Source organism: Strigops habroptila, chromosome 10 (assembly GCF_004027225.2).
Source record: "Strigops habroptila isolate Jane chromosome 10, bStrHab1.2.pri, whole genome shotgun sequence".
In the NCBI taxonomy this organism is placed as follows: Eukaryota; Metazoa; Chordata; class Aves; order Psittaciformes; family Psittacidae; genus Strigops; species Strigops habroptila.
In genome coordinates, this window is record NC_046359.1 from 27,891,617 (window position 1) to 27,914,198 (window position 22,582).

Sequence of the window (22,582 nt, forward strand, 5' to 3'; positions counted from 1 at the left end):
TATTTAACAGATCCATCTTCGGCCTATTTCACTGCATGGGATTACTCCTCCTGCTCTGCCCACTCACACTCCTCTCCCTGATCCCTGCCTCTGGGAGAAACCTCACAGAAACTCCCAGGAGTTCAAGTCAGACCATGGATGTTGAACACGGGGAAAGCTGGCATCCAAAACACAGCTTCCTCGCAGTGCAGAGACAACACAAAAATGGCCACGTGAGCAGCTGGTGATGTTATTAGGAGCACTTTGAAGTTAGGGCAGACTCCTTGCCTTCTAGATGGCAAACTTGGAAAAAACGACACGGGCTTTGGGGATTTTGCAGTCAGCCTAACCAGGTTCTTATATTAGCACTCTTGATCACGCTAACAGGCTTTGAAAACAACTTCCAGCATTACGTTTCTCTGCCAAGACTGCCCTCTTTCAGAGAGTCTTTCTGGAGCTGTGTCTTGCAAGCACCCATGTGTAATGCTGGTCTGACTGCATTAGGTGGGCAGAAAGGCTGGTGGTTTATTCACATCCTCACAGAGCTCAGAAAAATCCTCTTTTCCTTGCAAGTCAATCCAAGGAGACTTTGTCACTGTAAGGCACCTTAGTGCATTTTGGAGAGGTTCACGCACTGCTGTGAGGCTGAACAGCCACTCAGGATCTACTAAAGCATCCTTCCCTTGCAAAGCAGGTTTTATAGGGATACTACTATGAGCTAGTTGCACCCAAATGAACATGAGCTAGCCTCATCTCTTCTCCTCTTCATTAGCCGGGTAGTTGCCAAAAGGGAGAGCCTGGCATTTGAGGCTGATCTTGCCCAGTGCTGTGGGCTTCAACCTGCACAGCCATAACAAGAGAACCCAAGTTACTTAGCAATTTACAGTGGAGGCTCTTTGCGTTTAACAGCTTTTGGCATTCCAGTCCTTTGATGTATATTTTCTTTTCCATTTCAGTCTACACAAGGAAGCAAACCACACTAAGAGGCAGAGACCATCCAATCCCTTCCCAGCCTCAGGACAAATATGTTCCTTGACACACACATGCCAGATGAAAAGGCTGTCTCTACCCAGCCGATACCTGCATGTTTGCTGCTGCTGTTCTTACCCATCTCTGCTGGACCGCTCACCCGAACACTCCTTAAAGCTTGTCTGCTCAAGTAAACTCTGTAAGAGAAGGTCTTTGCCAAACTGGTCCTTCTGGACTGAAAGGGGCTCAGCCACAGCTCTGAACCCCAGGTGAGCAATATGGCGTGGGCTGAAGGCTGCTGGAGCTAGAAAAGAGTGTACCTCTAACACTGTCTGTCTCCCGAGAGAGGAGGCAGGCACATACTTCACAGGTATCACTGATCTCAGGGTGGAAAACTTCGAGCAACATTAAAAGAAGTGTCTCTGAATGTCGCATTATAAAAGATCTCTTCCTAAAGAAATGTAGGTCTTTATATGCTAAAAAACCACCACAAAAGCTGTCTCGCAGAGTTTTAATGTCATGCCTCAAAATATATAAAAATGTTGGCAGAAGAAGATATCACATCAATTTGTTATTTTAGTGCTGTCTCTTCCTCTTTTTAACAGCTCCACTAGACAGAATATAAACTTCACGTTTTACAATAAAATCCTTCAAACATTTTGGAAATATATCATAAATATAACAAAATTGATTTTGTCGTGATGAGCTCTGTGTATAAGCCATACAAAACATATCTAAATAATTTCAAAGCACTGTTCTAGGTTTGCTATAAGACCAAGAAGGACCAAGTTTAATATTTTGCATCTATGAAAAAACTGCTATCAAAATAGAAATGTACCTCAGTAGATTTACTAGGCTTATAAGAAACACAGAATTCCCCAGCCTAAATCACTTCAGGCAAGAGCATTATAAGATAAGACTAAATCAGAAAAAGAATGAAACAGCAAGGCAGCTGACCGATATTAGTGAATTTAGTTAGGAACATTGCTTCAGTTAGGAGAAGATGAAGAAAATAAAGAGGAATTAATCTTCCTGGCAGCAAACCTAGAATTCTGGCACAGCAAATAATCTCATTGTGGTCTAACTGAGGGAGAGGCCAGTGTCAAACCTGGCTGCAGTAATCCCCCCTTCAGTGACGAGCCCGAAGATCAGAGAGTGCCTGTGCATTGCAGCGATACTGCTGCACGCTCCCAGCGGATTTCGGGATGGAAACTGAAGCCTGTTCCAGAAAGGTGCAAAAAAATCAGAGCTTGTCTCTCCTTCAAAGCAGCCAGCCATAGCCGCAGCTCTGGGGAGGCACAAGGGCGAGGGGGCTAGGGCTGTACTCTCCGATCTCGCCCCCCACTGCCTTCAAAGGGGGTCCCAAGCGGGACAATAGACCCAGCTGCCTCCTTTCTGCAGATGGAGAACAGCAGAGCAGTGAGCACAGACCCTTTCTGAAATCACTCCTGCACTAAGGCGGGTGGTAGAATTTCAGTACCAGCCCCATCCTTACATGCATTGTGGGTGCAGCCACGTTAGCATGGAAACCTAGATTCTTGAAGTGGAGGAGGAATAAATTTCTTGGCTAAAACCAAGCTGCATTCAGTGAAAATCACTTTATGTGCATGAAAAGATGGTTTAAAGCTTGTACTTTACATGAATTTGCTTTCTCGCAGGCAGTACCATGACATACAGCACTTTCTGCAGAATCACAGCTGCTCCATTGCATGTTGGCTGCTAGAACCAGGCTAAGAGCATGCTGAAGCAGGTACCCAAGCCAGGTGCTTTGCTTTTTGAGGAGGGCACTACACAAAGACCTGGGCCTGAGCTTTGCTGTAACTCTGGAAGAGGTGCTGTAGGTCTGCAGCAGAGGAGCGAGCAAGAGGCAGAAGTGAGCTCTTGGAAGGGTGGCATACCAGCACATCAAACTATTACAGGCTCTGCTGGTGACAATTTGGTCTTAAGATCTTCCTGTGAAGTGGCCCAAACCTGGCCACTCTCCTTTCTTCAGACAATTGCAAAGCAAGGCAAGGGATCTCCAGAAGAGTATAGGATCCAAACCCAGGATGCCTTTTACAAGGCGTTAAGCACCAGCTAGAGATGAAGGGGCAGGGATCAGTCCAGGCTCAGCCCCAAAGTCTAGGCACCATAACCCACTCTCTGTTTCAGCAGCAGAGTGGGAATTAGATGGATAACAAAAGTAGTGTGGCAAATAATATTTTTGGGGTTTTATTGCTTTCCTAGTAATGCCCAGCAGCCAGTCTGCAAACTACCTATAGTGTCTTCCAAGTCATTTTCATATATTCGCTGAAAGTCCATTTTACTGCCCAGCATTAGGGATGGTAAGATATATTTCATAAATCTTCATGATTATCTTCAAGTAATGACTATCCTAAACGATTTTGTATCACCAGGAAACTTACATGTCATATCCATTCCCTTTTCCAGATAATTTTTAATATGCCAAACAGCACATATTTATTTAGTATATCCTCTTCATCTATCTGTGCTGAATTTGGCCTGTTGTCTTTAATTAATCTGAAGACTATAGAACACTGCCATATAAACAATGAGAAAAAGGATCTATACAAAACAGAGTCATCTCAGCAAAGAGTAATAAAAGGGAAATGGATTAAACAGATTAAAAATTACATAGATACGTGTCTACAGAATCAGTAAGATTATAATGTCATAAATATAGACCCTAAGGGTTTAACACTACAAACAAACAAGCAGACACATTGAATAGTGTTTCGATGTTTGAATGTTTGTAAGCTCAAGACATAACCTTGCAATGCTTTTTAAACATTGGTGGGTGTAAATGGGGGTTAAACACACATAATTCAGTGCAAGTCATGTACTTAACACATAGGAACTTGTCCTCCATCTCAGCTGTATATGCTCAGCATGTGACCAGTTTTAATAATTTCTAATGATCATGATTAAAACTTGGACAAGCCCTAATTCCCTCACCCCAAAGCATAACACTTCAGTGTTAGGTTTTTTAAAATCAAGCTTTTATATTCTTCTCGTCCATTTTCTGAGTCTGTGAGGTTCATTCTTTTACAATTGTTTCTTCTACATCCACAAGGGTAGAAAGTTGCTTCCCTATAAAACCCTCCAAGTTACAAGGCAAGTTTCTCACATAATCATGTGATCTTGAGTGAGGGCTTTAAAGGAAGCACCAAATGTCACGAGACTTACGATAAAAATCACAAGTCAGCAGCACTCTCTGAAAGCTTCCTTTCCCCTTCCTGCCAAGATTAGCTTTGATGTCTCAGTTATTTCCATCTGACTATATCTGCTACTGTAAATGTGTATTCACCATACAATAAAGCATCACAAGGTTTATGTACAAATCCCAAAGCAAATCACCCACTAATAAGAATTGACACTCACTCAGCTTTCCAAAACCACAATAATAGCTGGCTTGACCAGGACAACTAAAAAGGATTAAATCCAGGGGGGAGGGAGGTGAAAGGAGGGAGGAGAGGAAAAAAAGGACTGAATTCTACAGTTCTTGCAGAAGTATACTGAACTGCTGTCTAATACCTTTCATGCTCATCTCAGAGAGCTTCATAAAAGAAAGCAGGAATTCATCTCTCTTTTATGCATGGGAAAGCCAGGTACAGACAAACCACAGCAACATGTTGTGCAGCAGAGATGGCCCTGGACACAGTTCTGGACCTCCTGACCACCAGCCCAGCAACATGCATGCACACAGCCTCCCACCCTTGCCAGAGAAAATAAAACATTCCTCTCTCACAAAAGCATTTGGGATGGGAAAGAACAAATCTTGTTTCCTCACCAGAATCAGTATCATGAGCATCCGGGAGCGTGAGATGCAGTCCATTATGCTTTTTGATCACTGGTGTTTCGGTGACACTACTTCCTTTCTCAGAGCCACTGTAAAGAAACAAAACCGTGTTACCTGGCCACTTTTCAGCAGAGAGACAACGCTCCCCCTGAAGCTGGCAATACTCTCATCTAGCTGCTGATGGAACTGAAAACTGAAGCTTTCCACTTACAGGCAATTGGCCGCCTGAATGTGTTGTTTTAACACCACCACCACCCTGCCCATGGAAGGAAGCTCAGAGACACAGTGCCCTTCAAGGGCTCTAGGGCACATGCCAGTATCACTTTATTTGGCTGTTTGGACTCTTTGCAAACCACTGGACGAGGAACATGTTGGCAGCTAGAAGCCAGACCAGAGGAGGCCAACCGGCAGCCCTATGCCCAGGAAGAACCACCATCCATTGGGCTTGTCTCCCGAAGGATTTGTTCACAGCCCTGCTGTGCGGATCTGTTTGAAACAGACCAATTACCACCTTCCACCCAGGTGCTAATTTCTTCATTTCAAAGGGATTATTTTCTCCTCTTCCACGGGCATTCTATTCAAACAGAGGAGGAGGATAAAAGCTACCACATAGCACGCTTTATGAAACTAGGACTATCTGGTCTGCTCTTCTGTCCTCACAGTAGAGGTCTTCCAGAGAGAAACTCCAAAAAACCAACCACCAAAAAAACCCTCATGAAAAATCACTTAACATATGTCTCCTGAGCCTTCCTGTCACCAGTAGTCTGCTATCCCCCCAGGATCAGATGGTGATGATACCTCCTCTCATCATCCATTAAGGTACAAAATATCAAAAGGAATAGCGATTGCCCTGGCTACATTTTCTGGCACACTCCCAAACCTGCAGCTCAGGCTTTGGACAATAGTCCTCCCAGCAAACAAGCTGCCATGATTGCTGTGGATGCCCCATCTTCCAACCTGATCAGTCCTTTGTTAGGGATTGCACAGGATTCCCTTGAATTTGCATTAGTCTAGCAGAAGAATTAGCTTGGGATGGCTATTTGGTTTTAAATGTGATTAATCTGTTATCACAGAAAACAATAGCAAATGATAAACAATGTCCTGTCCTTCTCAGCTAAAAATCTAGGACTGAAACCACTCACTGTTGTTCATCATGGTGGTAATTATATTTACAATAGCTAATTAACATTTTACTTGGGCTTTAGGATCAAACATTCGGGTTTCTGTTAACGGACCTGGTATTCTTGAGCATCTGACTGCACAAATGCACTGATGCCCCACTTCCAGCTACCATGTGGTGACAGGTACAAAGGAAAATTAAATCCTCTGTCCTGTGCCTTAGCCTTACCTAGCCAGGATTAACTCAAATGTAAGCACCCTGGCTGGGAGCTGCTGGTGGAACCACAGGGGCATTTCTGTCTTACTGGTGTGTTGCACATGCAGGAAAACAGCAGCTACACTTCAAAATATTACTCCCATGATGCAAGCACTGCTTTAGTGCAGCAGCATCACCACAAAGTCACTCTTCAGGCACACAGCTGAACACTGGCTTATATGCTATTGTCCTGGTTTCAGGTGGGTTAGAGTTAATTTTCTTCCGAGAGCTGGTACAGTGCTGTGTTTTTTAATTTAAACTGAGAATAGTGTTGACAACACACCACTGTTTTAGTTGTTGCTAAGTTGTGGTTTCTCTAATCGAGGACTTTTCAGTCTCTCATGCTCTGCCAGTGAGGAGGGGCATGGGAAGCTGGGAGGAAGCAGAGACAGGACCTGACCCAAACAAGCCAAAGGGCTATTCCATACCACAGCACGTCATGCCCAGTATATAAACTGGGGGGGAGCCACCCGTATGGGGCTGATTGATGCTCGGGGATATGCTGGGCATTGGTCAGTGGGAGGGGAGCAATTGTATTGTGCATCACTTGTCTTTTATTTTGGGGGGGGGGGGGGGGGAGGAGTGTTATTTCTCTCTTTTTTTGTTGTCTCCCTTTTCATTACAATTATTAATATATTTTATTTCCATTATTAAACTGTTCTTATCTCAGACCACAGGCTTTTATCTGCTTTCCGATTCTCCTCCTCATCCCATTGGGGGTAGGCGGTGAGCAAGTGGCTGTGTGGTGCTTAGTTGCTGGCTGGGGTTAAACCATGACAGCTACACTTCTACCCAAAGGACAGGTGAGGAGATTGGAGGGTGGTGTAAGTGTGGACACACTAAAATCACCACAGGAGAGCAGCATTCAGAGAAGGCTTGATGAGAGGGCCTCAGTTAACAAAACATACCTCAGTACAGTCCTCAGCATGGCCTTCTAACTGGGAAAATATATTGAAATCCCAGCCTGAAAACCAAGTGGACTGCATTGTGCAAAAAGGCCACTTCCAATGGCTTTATTTGTTATCCTGGAGAAGGGCTGAAAATGAACTACTTCTTCAAAGCTGCAGTACAAGGCCTTCAGCCAAGAATGCTTTTCCAAGCACCACGGAAGGGACGGTAGCCAGATGATTTGCCTTCCGCATGCAGCACTGGAAAGGCTGACAGTGGGACGCATTGCCACTCCACTGCCCATGTTATTAAAGGTAGTTGAGACAGTGGATAAAATGCTGACAAAAACTGCTGAAGGAAACACTTGGTTGCGAGACACTGCAGAGGCACCAGTTTATCACAGAGAAGACAAGGGGGGACTTGAGCATGGCAGATGAATAGCTGCCTGGGGAGAAAGCACTGGGCCCTGAAACAATCTTTAGCAGAGTCACAGTAAGATTGTAAAGCTGGGAAACTTAGGCCAGACAAACGCAACCAAATGTAACTAAAGTGCAATTTAATTGTGTAGGCGATTAGCTGCTGATTGAACAAGTACAGAACACTGGGTCCAACAGTTCTCAACTTCACGTTAAGAAATACAGGCTTCTTTTTTCCAAGAAGCCCTAAAAAATGTCTGCGTCCAAGTCTCACTGGTCAGAATTCCCCTTAAGCTCCTCTGCAAGCCCAACCCAGAATATTTGATGTACTTGTTAGCTGATATTGCTGCAATTTGCTTAATACAAGGGACTTCCTGGGGCACTGATTCCAGCCTAAAACTGCAGGTACCAAGTTCATTCTTGTTACCTTTCAAGCAGTACTTCCCAGTAGAAAATGCTTTATGACCTATTTTTTGAGAAAACCACAAAGTCCCACCGTGAATAGCAGTGGAGTACACATTAGAGTTTCTAAAAGCAAAAGCCAAGCAACTTGTTTTGTTCAGGCTTCTATGGCCAAAGCTTATCAAAAGCCTCTAACGTTATCACATCTTGGGTTTTTAAGTATAACAGCCAAACACAGCTTGGGATACAAATGCAGTCCAAATGGCTGAACTATTTATTTGTCTGTTTTCCAATGTACTCTCTTCAGTCTTAGGCTTGCAGCCCTCCCTTGCAATCTTAGTCATAATTGCTCAGTGTGGACTTGATCAGCTTCATGAGGACTACTCATGGATATAAAGATTATTCATGTGAGAGGTACATGATTGAATCCTTAGCTAAAGAGACTAAGGCCTAAGGAAATCAATGATTCCAGCCTGTAAGAGGCCATTTTTCTGCTGCTATGTAAATATCTTCATTTTTGTGTTTGGTCTGCTGCTCATTAGCTAAACCAACAAGGAATTACTAATAATCCCTCAAGGACAACTTGTATATACACATGCACCATTCTGTACATACACTTCTGGTGTATATAAAGCTTAAGGAAATGCATACAGAAGCTGGGAACAATAGAGGCTTCATCAGACTGCTGTCATGACTGTTGCCATCAGGCAGGCTGTCCTCAAACACAACCCCTACAGACACCACAGGTAAGTACAGTCTTGGGATAACATTCCCAAGACAGTAGTTGCACAGTGGTATCATGACTGGAACAATATCCAAAGGGAAGGAAGAAAGTTACCGGGTTGGGAAGGAAGAAAACCCAACCTGGTAACTTTCACACTTTCTAAACTTCTCCTTTTGCAGGGGAAGCAGATGAGAGAGAGGGAAAAAACAGGGAACTTACCACTGTTTAAATGCAGATTTACTAAGGCAAAGGAAGGGAGAAAGACTACATCCTTCATTCCTTTCCCTGCCCAGTTAGCACCAGGCTGTGCAACCAGCATGCAATCACAGCATATGACAGAGTCTTGGCTATGTGCCTTTCCTTGGCTTACTCAGTTCAGGGCTGTATCACCCCCACACATTCCTGAGTGGTGCCAACTGCTGCAGACTGTGAACAATAGCTGATGGATGCTTAGCAAAACCTGCCCTCCATTCTGGACATCTGAATATGGATAGAGTTGTTTAGACGTTCAGATCAGAAACTCTTTGTTCAAACTGCTTGTTCAGTCTTAAAATCTTGAGGTTTTCTTTTGTTGTTGGGGTTTTTGTTTGTTTTGTTTTGTTTTTTGTTTTTAAATCTTGGCTATTAAAATCTTTTGGGTTTTGTTTGTTTGGTTGGTTTTGTTTTAATCACAGGTAGAAATATTACCTCTGTGCCTGTTTAAAGTGTACTGTTTATTATCCCCTTTGCGAAATAACTATCTAGACAATTAAAGAAGATAGCTGCACCTCCATTATGAAATCTCAACCTGTTAGACAGTGGAGAAAGCCTACCTGTGCTGTAAAACATTATATACCATCTGCCACATCTGCAACATATGTCTGCATGTCACCAGAGCCTCTTCGGGTCCTTTATGTATCCATTCCAGTTTTACTTTGGTGAAGAGTAAGCTGCAAGATAATAAACCAGAAGTTATTCTTTTTCAGCATCTCATAAATGTGGGGAATCACTATCACCGTCGTGAGATCCTGGCAGCCAGCATTTTTACTTGCTTTGTATGTGCGGCAATAAAAGAAAACACTGTAGCACAAAACATTTCATTTGGCTCAACTCTGATTCCCCACAAGGAGATGAGAGGATTAACAATATTCCTCAGCTGCAGTCAAATTTGCGTCACAGAGCTGGCAGGACAGTGTTACAGCAATGCACTGCCAAGCTAACAAGGTGAAGCGTACAGTGAATCTCATTTTATTTTGCACAGCGTTAAAAACAGAATGAAAAAAGAATTGCCATAGTACATATGCCAGACTGTTTTCTTAGTCTGGCATCTTCTCATAGCACTGGCTTATATAATAAATTTCAGACAAAAGCCCCAACACACTTAACATCGGCAGATAATTATGTAATGCCCCACAGGAAGGAAATGCTTTTTCTTAACCCCCCAGCCAGCGATCATCTTATGCCTCTAGGCAAGACAGCTGATAGCCCTTGGACATTCTTGCTCTAGGCAAGTAGCTGCTGCTACTATTCTTACACCTAGAGAACACATACTTGCACAGACCACTGGAATTCAGGAGAATTAGGTCAAGCAGAGGTTAGAAGACAGATTCGGCAGTGACACAACCTACCACTTGCTGCTAGCATGGCTTTTAACACCATCCTTCACGACACCCGTTTTACTGCTTTTTTTAGTTGCCAAGATGATTGAATGTATTTATTTACTACCACAAATTTACTTCTCTGCTTTAAATGTTTTAATGAAGTCCAAGATCTACACATTTTGAATTACGCATTTATGTACATACATGCATACATCATGAACTGCTGAATATAAAAAAATCCTAAAACCAATTTTGTGAATGTGACCTGCCGGCTCCTGAGGAATCCAAACAACTTCAGAAACAGACAATAGCAACTGCACAGATGATGTCAGAAAAGACTCTGCACCTGAATAAGGGATCCTTTGCTTGCAATAATTAGAAGTCTGCAGCCAACTCTGTGGTGCATATCTGCAGTAATGTCCTAAAATGGCAGTGCCATTCTGCGCTAACAAACACTAGTGGGTTTTTTCTTGGGGGTGAAGTCACTAAAATGTAGTCCAACTGTATGAACTGCTACAGGGAAGTGTTCTCATAGCTGCTGCTACAGTTTGACCTCACAACTAAATTCCCCAGGTACAAACTTAGGCTCTTAGAGATGCCGACCCCCTAACTGAAAGGAAGTGCTCTTACTATGATTCAGGTAGTTATTTTTGGGCTACATCCATGAACTGATCAAAACTTTTGCTGGGACAAAGAACAGAACAGTGGACACACACTTAATAAAAACAAGTCTGAATTCAGAAGAGTGGCTGGCAATGGAAGCTGGCCAGTGATGCATGCTGCTCTCTACCCCTTAGTTAAATGGGCTCGTAAGAACGATGCTTGTTTTAATACAACACAATCTAGAATCGATCACATAAGAGCAAGGAATATATATCACACTAGGAAGATGGGAGGTTATACCCTGGAGTGCAATGATATTATAAAAGATCATGAACGTGAAGTTCCTGAACAACAATGCAGTTAAGAGGTCAAGCACCCCTCAGCATCTATATACGGAAGCACAATCAAGTAGGAGCTGGAAGATGTGGTTATTCCTGTTCACAGTATCAGCAAGACACTACAATCCTGTTTCCAGCTCTTGCTCTTTAACTACAAAATATGACTAAAAATGGGAAGAGGTTCAGAAAAAGGTATGCAAGTGATCAGAAATCTAGAAAAGCCTATTTCATCAGAAGCTTAAGAAGCTCAGTTTATTTGGTTTAACTGAGAAGCAGCAAACAAATCATTTTGCTCCAGCCTGCAAGAACCTACATGGAGAATTAACTAATTGTGAGTCTTTGATCCAAAAAAAAAAGCATCAGAAACTCCAAGTATTTGTTGAAAGCTGAAAGTAGTCAAACAGAGATTTGTAAGTAAATGCAGACACATAACTATCAAAGAAAATAATCTTTGCAGCAACCTCCTTGTACGCACAGTAAATTCTGTAGTCTTTAAAACCTTTTCAGCAAGACAGGAGAGCATCTGGAAAGCAATGGTAATGCACAAATGGAAGATACGGGTTTGATGCATAGACTCTCAAGCAAGGTTCTTTGGACTGCGCTGTGCAGAGGGCTGAGGCTGCATCATCACCTTCCTTCCGGCGATTACTCTGTTAAAAATATTCTACTGGTCCAAGAAACAACCACACTGAACAATCTATCCTGTTTTTCGTATACAGAATGTTTTACAAACTTCCAAAATTAAAGACCTTCTGAAGCACTGTAGGACCCTCCTTCCAGCAGAAGAGCGGTCAAGGAGCCCGAGGCCTAGAGAGCAGTCATATTACATCCCTCAGTAACTCCACACTTTTGAACGCTGTAAGATACCATTCAATATTAATGAAATAGAAAGACATTGGAAAGAAGAATGTATTAACAGTCAAACTACTAAAGGAGGGTTATATTAAAGGTTCCTTCTCCGTTTTACACTACTAGAGATATATATGGCTTAGTTATCAACAGGCAATTACAATTAGTACATAGGATATATAAAAATTGCAGTTAAACATTAAAAAGACACATATCAAATTCTTCTCTCCATTACTCTGCTGTTTACTGCTTACAGAGAGAGTATGTCAACTTCTTTGGATGAAGGTGCAATGCTCTATCTCAGGGCAGAACAACTAGTGAAACATAGGGAAAAATTAAATCTCACAAAACAATGATGTGTGTCCCAGCACAGTATTATCACCAGTCATAAGGCACAGGGCACACAAAGATTAAAAACAATGAAATCATGCAACTTTAGCAACTGTCTCTGCAGTGCAACTCTACCAGATCTCAGAGATACTACACACTGTTAGCTGTTGTGTAATTTACCTTTGGAATAGTGTGGTATTCATGTTATCATGTAATAATAAAATGAACCAAACTAAAAGGAAAATATAAGGGCATATAAATGACAAAAGGAATCAAAACCATACTGAGAGCAGAAGTAAACAATGCAATTAAAAAAGATAATTAAAAGGTGGAAATACAATCAGGACATCAGGCTGTATGTGCTGTTTGATCTATGTATTTCTCAACTTCTAATGAGTTTTCTAACAGAAAACACAAATAAAAATATAGGGAAAACACTGAAGTAGTGGCACTTATCTTGATCTTACAATTTTATTACTGAGATAGCACTCTGGCTACAAATAAATCTAATGAGTATGGTGTCATATCAATGTCTGCACACAACTCTTAGGGGCATAAGTAAAAATTACGTATGCTCAGATCTTACCTTATTTTATTTTCTTAATATCATTTTACTGTACTTTTGTATGCCTGCGGTATTCAGCAGAGCAGATTCTTTAAGTGATTCAACATATAAAAATAGCCCCAAGATTATCAATATAGTCATTGGTAATTCTGTTAGCCTCTGAAGATGAAAACAGATTTGGGCTAAAGCAAACATATAAATTGCTACTTCATAAGCGTAAGAGAGAAAAAAATCTGCAAATCATTCTTGTAACAATGGACTAGTAACAATGGAAAATAACCAGTGCTTACTCTGGATACCAGACTCTAAGCTCCCTCTTAGAAGAGGTTTTCTTTTATCATGTATGTGGACAGTATGCAAAGGCTTCTATTCCCTGATGTAACACCAGGTTATTGCCACAAACACACACAGTAGTGTTAACTCTGGCAAATTAAAATCTGTGTACAGTTGACTTTTCTGAGATCTGAAACTCTGAAAATTCAAAATTAGGTTTCCCAAGTATCAAAATGTCACTAATATAAACTACTTAAATATCACTATAATATTGCCATGTATTAACAAAAAAGTAAGGATTGGAATACTGGAATGCCTGTGAAAGTTGTCAGCAGCAAGCAAGCTACTTCAGTTGATTTCAGGAGATATTCAATATCTGTCTTCATAAAGACTCACCATGTCTCAAGGCTGGCGAAACCCACCTATTGAGCCCTCCTGAAAGTCTTCTAATCCTACATGGCTAAATGCTCAGCCTTTAAGTTCTTTAATATTACCCATGAGGAAAAGAGGCAGTTCTTTCGTATCATTGACAGTCTACTGAGGTTTAATAGTTAACACTTAGTATCAGAAGGTTTCTCATGTGCATATGGTATATCACAAATGCTTATGAGCACATCTGTGGAAGAAATTGCAAGTTGCTATGTTTAATAATAACCTATTGACTGCTTTATGGATGCTCTAGGACTATATAAAGATTTACTGATCAGTTAATTATTGGGACTTTTTAAAGCTGCTTTAAAAAGCTGCTTTAAAAAGTTTTTAGTGTCAAACATAGCCCTTTAACTACACGTTTATACAGCAAGACAATGGGATCTCTGTGCTCTATCGTCTGACAAGCAATAAATAATGCTAGTACTATAACAAACAATAACACATTCCACTCATTTCAAGGTTGAGAGACTAAATTAGGAACAAGGAGTATGATGTAGTCATTTATCTCTATGTTTTGCCATTCACTGGCTGCTTATAACCCCTCCAGTTTTTGAGAGCTTGTCAGCAGCTGCTCAAAGATCCTTAAGCTTTACCAAATTGGGGCCATCATTCCCCAAAGTCTTTCATTATTTATCCAAATTTGCCTACCTCCACGCATAGCTGCTGGGTTATTTTGGATTTTGAATACAAAAGGAAACAAAATACCAAAATCAGCAGCAATGTGTCCCAATTCGGAGAGACAATCTGAATGTACATTAGTGTGAAAATACTGAACTTCTAGAACTAATGTGCACTTTGTTTCTTTATTTTATTAAATGACAGGATGCATGTGTATGGAGATAGTAGACAAACTTCTCACCCTGGAAAAGAGGCTGAGAGAAGAGATGATAGATTTATAAAATCATTAATAGCATGAAGAAGATCAGGAAATCAAAGCAGTCTGTGTTGCTTCAATGAAAGAAGGAATATCCAATAAATCAATCAAGAAGTGGATTTAAAATGAGCACATTAAGTGATTTTTCATACAACACAAGTGCAAACCCCATTACTACAGGATGTTCTGAGGAGACACATAAATAGATTCAAAAAGGGATTAAATAAATTCAAGGATGACAGGCCCGTCAAGGCGCTAAACACAACCTCTGTCTCCAAAAGCCTCTGCATCCCTCAGCTGACAGCAGCAGGGATGACATACAAGGGGTAAGATCATCCTACTGCCACGTTTCTACATGCTTCTCCCTGCGCGTTCACCAGATGCCCTGCTGAAGCCAGACAAGCCCTTATTTTGATCAAGAATGGCCACTCTTACATTTTGATGCAGCTGAGACATGATTGCAGCCTATGTTCTTTTTATAACCCAGATTGTCTGGTCTTGTTTTATCGGTCAGTATGAGAGAACGGTGTATCTGGAACCGTAGTATCTTCACAGCAAATTAGCCGCTCAGTTTATCAGTTGCTGAGTTTAGCTTCAGCAGTGAGTCACCGATACAAGCCAATTAGCTAATGTATAGTCTTCCACCATAACCATTATGGTTTCATTAACCTTCTCAGAGCACCTGCTAAATCCCTGAGTCACATTATCAATAAGAAAAAAAGTTGGCAAAATCAGAAAGCTACTTTTAATCTCCTGCATTTTTGTTGATAAAATCAACATCAAAGTTGCTGTCTTCTCAAATAACTCAGTGCTTCTTGCAGTCTCCTGACATTTAAGGGCACATTCTCTAGTTAAAGTAATGCCAGCAACGCTGACTGCAACCTCCTTTTATAACTTCATGCTGTGCCATGTTATCTATTACTTTCCCTACAAAAATAAATTGATCATATACTTTTACAGACACAGAATCCTCTTTTTTTATGGCTTCCTGCCCATTTACCCCCCAGTATGAACAAAAAATAAAAACAAGAAGCCTGGTATAATATCCAAAGAACTGTTGACTTCATCTTCCCAGCCCAGGAAAACTAGCAGACTTGGAGCTGGCATCTCCTTTAGAAAAATGTCCTGATCAGAACCTCAGTCTTGCATGACAACAGCAATTCAACTAACGTTGCTCCATTAACCATGAACGCAATAGCACAGCACAGAGTGAGAACAGCTTCCGGAGAGGTAGTTTCTAAGCTATTTAAAAGTTCACATGAAGAAGACAGTTTGCTAGGCTTAGCCTCATGACACAAAGGCTCTTCCTCATAGAGTAGGAAATGGAAAAAGAGATGATCAGAAAAGCTAAGACAGCAGCCCAACCTGTCAGAGAATGCACAGCAAAAACAAAGGAGCAGCCACTGGCATGGCTCAAGCTCTGAGTACTTCTTTAACTGCATCCTCCTGCAAGCTGCAGCTTGCACGTGATGGCAGAAAGGCCTCCTGTCACTCAGGTGAAGGTCCTGCCGATGGACTACGTTGTTTATCTCTGTATGGACCCAAAAGTCACTTCCAAACACAAACATGTCTGCAGCCAGTCCAGCGACCTCACATACCTAATCCAGCATTCAGGTCCACCAGATTCACTTATCATACAGAGGTCATCTATGAGTCAATAACGATGTGGCCCATCCAAAAAATGCCATGTACATTGGAAGGAGGTCTTGAAACAAATGCTGTCACAACCACTGTAATAACTTTTGATTTACAGAAATGGAAAAGGAAACCAGGCCTAGGGTCTCTAATTGCTGAGCTGACGTCCTGCCAGACAAGAAAAGAGCATTAAAAGGACTAAGCTGAAGTACTTAATTTGCTGCCAATACTTCCTATCCCCAAAGACTGCAGAACTGGATGCTTCACTTATACTTCTAACTAACTGTTGTATTTTTCAGAAAAGCTTCTAGGATGTGCAGTTTAGGCAACTTTTAGAGGAAAGGATTCCAGGATTCTGGCTAAAAAAGTAACATTTGACAGCAACTTGCAAAAACACACCTTCTGTCTGGAAAAGTATTTCAGAATCCTGATTCACATATTCAAATACCTCCTAATTAACCTAGTGTTAAGGTCATAAAAAGTGATAGCATACTCATATTATGGTGGTATGAATTATGCAACAAACTATAGTAAAGCAGAACCCCTCAACAGGATTAATAAAACATTTCTACCCAACTTGACACATTTATGAAATCTTGCATGTTGCTGCTACTTGGAGCCAACAGTCTGAAACTGCATCGCACCTTCACTGTATTAGTATATTAGAACCACACAAAATTTGGCTTTGCTATAAAACAGTAGGCTTAGTGTAAAATAAGGTTCTCTCTTTCAAATTGCATTTCGCGATGTTGTTAAACAGATCTCACTCTTGCTATCATTTTATTTTGCAGCAATACAATTTATGCTACTTTGGCACTACTCCAGCAAAGCACTTAGAAAAGGTCTTCACCTTTAAGCATATCAGAAGTCTTGCTGAAGTCAACAAGAAGTCAATTCTTCCTCTCCTTCAACTAAGTGTGTGCTTAGGAACCTTAGTAGGTTCAGCTCTTCACAAGGAGAAAGATTATGAATCTCTCTTAACTGCTTAACTTTGCAAAGGACAAAGTACAAACATGAGTAACACACGAATGGCCAGAGTCTGGTGATATTTAGAGTTCACTGTCTGCAAGTCTCAGAGGAGGTGAAAAAAATGGAAATCAATCCACCAAACACCACTGAATTTCACTACAGGATACTGGTTCTGGGGTGTATGTGGGCATGTTTCAACCTTTGTTCTGGCTGACAACCCACCATATACTTATGACAGTTCAGAGACACTGCTTTTTATAAGGTGAGCTTGTTCAGTAAGATCTAGAGGAGCAGGTTTGTATACCAGCCTAAAAAAAGATGGTGCAAGACATGCTTAAAGGTGAAAGCAGTGACAGAAGTGAAGACAGACAAAAGTTCCTTCATTTCAGAAAAGAAAACCCCACATAACGTAGAACAAACCTGTGTTGTGATAAATACATAGAAAACTGCTGGCTTTACCAAGGAAAATCCTAGAAAAAGAAATAGATTAAGCCTGCAAAGCAAAACCATGATGTAATTGCAGTCTGTGTCAGCACCAGCTGAACACAGCACAGTTAGCAGCAGGAAGACAGAGGAGCATGACCTTTAATGCAGAGCTAAAAATCAGCATACAGACCCAGGTCTGCACTTCAAGAGGCAGATGTGCTGAAGACTGTGTTACAGCAGTTTCACTCAATCCTTCCCTGGCACGATTAAGTTAACTTGACAAAACCTGTGCTTACCATTTGTCTTGACAGAGCACACTGCCTTACAGAAATTAGACAAAATTGTGTTCATGGTAGTGCTGGGTTGCTTTTTCACCACAGACAGTGTTTTTGGAGATGTATTTCCTTACGCAGTTCCTCTATAGTCCCATTTCATGCTGTACAAAGCTAACTGCGGGGTCAGGACTTGTAGCCCTTAACCCCTGCCAGGTTTAAGACCACACAGCCTGGCTGTGGCAATGACAGCACTCTTTGTCATGTTGTTACCCTCACACATGGTACAGGTTCCTCACAGATCTCAAGCCAGCCAGATGAACTGGTACTGTGAAAGCTCTCCGTAACCATTACACTGAGACAAAATCAAACTCAGGATATAACAGTGAACAGCTCCATATGTTTACAGTTATACTGAAAGGGATCATCATGATTTCAACACACACTGGAAGCACAGTCCAACTGACTGTATTTTGTAATAAATCCAGTTTCTTCAATATATGTAGAGACACTCTTCTCTGAGTTAAGGTATGTGTGCGATCACTTAAGCATTTCACTTTAACCTAAATATTCTTTGTTTTCTCAGCACAAATATAATTAAACATAAAACAATTTTTTATATTTTCTTCCTAAAATATTCCCCACTATCCACATCAACTGCCTACTCACAGAACCCAGCTCCACAGCTTGCATCCTTGACTACTCCTTCAGAACAAGGTTTTCCAAGCAGAGAGCTGTGCCCAGTTCAGCTGAGCACTAATGTAGTTCATGATCTTGCAGGCTGCATTTTAAACATGAAGCTTCATTTCTTAGCCTTGCTGGAAATTGTAACCTCACTGTTGCACGTATGACTCCAGCAAGCACACCTTACACTGTACAAAAAGGCTGAGTCACTGCTTATGAGTAACAAAGAAAGATCAGCAGTCTCTCAACCTGTCAGAAATAACCAATACATTTTAATTAGAACTGCCAACAAAAACTAAAAGCCTCAAGAGAAAGGTGAGAAATACATGAATGGTTAAAAAAATCAGGAATAAAAAGAGAATCCATGGCAGATTGAGCTAAAATCAGATTAATGGATTATTCTTCTGCAATATCTATTACACCCCAATGTGACAGATCTTCCAGATGTGCTGAGAAAATATGACACAATGTTACAGATCCCAAGCACTGCACATGTGATCAAAGAAAATCCTTTGGGAAAACATGCTCAGTTATTACATTTTAAACGTTGAAAAATAGCAGCATTTGGCCTTTCAATAACAGCCTGAAAACACACCTCAGTGTAAAACTGCAAGTACAATTGAAGAGCTGGATAGAATAAAACAGGCTTGACTGTTGAAAACCAGGTCTAATTTATACAGCACAGTGCAGGTGACAGGATCAGCATTTTTGGATATACTTTTGGGCTCTTCACCCACAGATTACTGGAAAGCTTTTTCTTTTTGAGAAACAGACCAGCACTTAGCAACCACTGACCTTTACATGTTCTTAATGCCACAGTGTTTTTAAAAATTGTAATCTGTTCCAAAATATAGAGCTAATAGCTGCAATGAAACTGGTAAAAGGAACTAAACATTCAGGGCCAGACAGCGAGCTGAAGGGAACTGGCTCCGTTCAACTGCAATGAATGGATTTCCATCTTTTTAAACTAGCTGGGGATCTGGCACTCAAGATTCAAGTCAGAAAAGCTCAGGCCGCCTTTCTTCAACTCCCTAAAAATGAGCATGCATCAGATAAACAGAGAAATGAAGTGCAGGGTCAGTGCAGTTGGATCAGCTCATTCCTGCTGACTTCCTACTTTATCCCTTAAAGTAAACTATTCATTTGCAGAATTCTAGCCTGCAAATTAAAAAGAAAAAAAAGAAAAAAAGAAAAAGAAAAAAAAGAAAAAGAAAAAAGTGTTGCTTTAAACACTCTCAGTGACTCACAAAAAAACCCCCAAAACAACCCACAAACCTGTTCGGTTCTTCCGTAAGCATCCTGCAACTGAAAAAGGGAAGTGAACAGAAGTGATGATGAACAGCAAACCCCAGCTTTTCATAGGGAAGAGCTTTATATTTTCCCTTCTCCTGAGTGAAGGAGAGAAATCCCATGGGGAAACGCCTGGCTTCTGCGGGGCTGCTGGCGCCAACTGGCACAACAACCCTGCAGCAGAGCTCCAAGGTGCCCGAGGTCAGATCTGCATCTCCAAATCTCAGCCAAGAAGGGGGACAGAAGCAGGCTGGACTAAACTGCACACCCGCTCCTGCTGACAGAACACAATGAAATCCCCGTGTTTATTCTGTTTCACGTATCCTGTTAATTCAGTGCAGAGCTCTCTGCAGAGTAAGAGATCAGAGCACACCAGGATAAATCGGAATTGTATATTTATAATCTCTGCCTTCTCATAAGTTAGCAGCATGTACCAGCTTTTCCTTGAAATAAGTCTGAAGGGGAGGAACAGATGTCAACCTGAAAGCACGAAAGCATAACTGTCCTGTGTTTTACCATTAGGTATAAACAATACTTTGCATTCATGTTTGCCTCTACTTTCCCTCTTAAAAGGCCATTGTGCAAGCCAGCTGTAATTCAGAGCATGCAATCTCATTTTTATTTCCTTTTCTTTCTAAGCCAATATATATGAAACACATGTAGAGTGTTCCTTTCCATTCCCACCACACTGAAGGCATTATACATGCATTACTATGCCCGCACCTTTCCTGAAGTACCTTACTGAAAGGATACCAAAGTCACTGTGCAGAACTTACTCCAAGGCAACTGAAAGCATTCAGGCTCTCTGGTGACCTGATTGGTAGTTTTGCCTCCGGAAGGCTTAACAGAGCCTGTCATTATGTATGTGATATATCCTACCATAATTAATTCCCTCAGGGAATGACATCCAAAGGAAGCACAGTTCAAATACACAGCATGCGCCTGAAATTTGACATTTTGAATCAGATTCCCAACACCAAGATGCAGCTATGGAAGATCTGACATTTTTATTTTCTTTGACTGTAGATACATGGCATAAACTAAATCCTGTCGTAATGAGACTGGCTTAAAAACTGTTGAAAGACACAGATAAAAATCAGTGTTCTTTGTTCTTGAACAGATTTAATACAATCGAAATCCAGAATGTGTTTAAAATTACCATGTGCCATTTAATATAAGATGAAGTAATGGCCTCCTTCAGCTTTAGTGGGAAAGATTCAGAGCTGTAATCCTTTTCCAAATAATTACCTTGTTCATCAGGCTTCAGCACAAGATGACTCCAAGCAGCAGAGAAACGGAGAGACCAGCTATGAAAGCCTCAGTATATACACATACTAAGCTGTATGGTGATGAGAGCATTTTGCAGGCGTTTGTCATATCACAGGCCTGAATTATGCTAAAATTAGAACTGCAAAAGAAGGGCAGGAGCATGTGAAAGTATCTAGTCCATCTACCATACAAAAGGGTCTTTGGAGGAAAAAAACCCAGGGAGGGTGGGTAGGGATGCTGACTGGGTGAGGCAGCTCCTCAAAGCTACAGCAGTGAATTAATGCTTTCACACACATAACCTGTGGTTTTGACTCAGCCATGAGCTGCTTTGTGTGGCTCAGGAAATGAGCCCAGGGAAATGAGCTTATAGAGAAGGGAAAGTTAGTGACTGAGAAAAAGAGCTGGCCCAGCTTACCGCCACCTTGCTTCAGGAGGCACGTATGAGTATTTCCTTTGTGCAATTCCAGAACAGTGCAACTATATCCTTACTCAAGATAACTACAGTGTTTGCTACCCAGTGCTCAAGGAAATCCTGCACCAGCTTGCATGAATGATTCTCTCCAACAGAAATGGCAACACAAAATCCAACATGCTGACTAAATAGTACTGCAAATTCCGTCCTTGAGGTCAGTTTCTGTACAGAGTATTCAGGACAGTAGTCAATAAACTTCTTGGGCATCTTTTTCCTGGAGGCCCTAGAGTAGTTAGTAAAAGCACAGACATGTGAGCTGTAATGCACTTTTAGCATGAATGAGGCAGAGAATGAATTAACTTGGAGAAAGATCAGCTCTGCTGGAAGCTGACAGATTCCTTAATGCATCAGATTTGTGATTGCTTATGGCATGACTGATTTTCCTCCCTCCCCTTGTGTGTTTTTCTTCCACTTTGTTCCTGATTTATAAAACATTCTACAGTAGCCAGATCTGGCAGATTTGATATAGATACAGTTCTTTCCATTAAGTTTTCCCCAATCTCCTTCTCCTCCCACTCTATACCAAGATCATAGCTCTGTCAGGTCTCTCCAGGTATAAACTTGTTTTTCAGGTAATACCTGCCATCAGTCAGCCTCAATGCAGAATTTTTAGTGTGATTCCAGTTACCCAAACAGCTTCATTTCTCCACTGAAAACTGTAAATAATAATGTAATGTGCTTGATTCACTCAAATCCGGTGAAGCCTGCTTCAGTAAACCCTGCAGATTTATACATTCCAGATCGCTCAGAAGAGATGACAGCTTAATGTTTCCAATGGATACAAATTCCGATATTTATATTCAGGATTACGACCAATGGACAACTGAAGCCTCAAGTACAAAAATACCACTTTTGCAAAGCCACTGCATGATAACAACTGTAGCACATAAATTCCCCAAGTCCATAAAAGCTATCATCTAGACAACTCCTTAACTTGTAGGACACACCATCTACTTGGTTTGCTCCATAACACAGCTCTGTAGGAGTTAACCAGCAAAGACTACCCCGAGAAATGGATTAAGCCAGTGAAACATTTCACCTCTCTGTGTAAGCCGTGTGTTCCCTCTTGCTAAACCAGCTAATCGCACTGATGGGATAGCCTGGTGTGGCTTGGTACAGCTCTGCACCACTGTGAACCACGCCATCCCCACTTAAGATATCGCGCTTCA

At 41.3% G+C, this 22,582-nt stretch overlaps 1 protein-coding gene across 4 annotated transcripts in view; it reads right to left on the minus strand.

The window, feature by feature from the left end:
- TTC7A (tetratricopeptide repeat domain 7A) overlaps window positions 1-22,582 on the minus strand; it is a 171,408-nt gene that overhangs the window by 50,313 nt on the left and 98,513 nt on the right. For all 4 annotated transcript variants that reach the window (XM_030498813.1, XM_030498811.1, XM_030498812.1 and 1 more), the window contains 2 exons: window positions 9,365-9,481; window positions 4,739-4,836 (listed from right to left, as the gene is read on the minus strand). In XM_030498813.1, coding sequence (XP_030354673.1) covers window positions 4,739-4,836; window positions 9,365-9,481 — 215 coding nt within the window. The remainder of the gene's footprint in view (window positions 1-4,738; window positions 4,837-9,364; window positions 9,482-22,582) is intronic.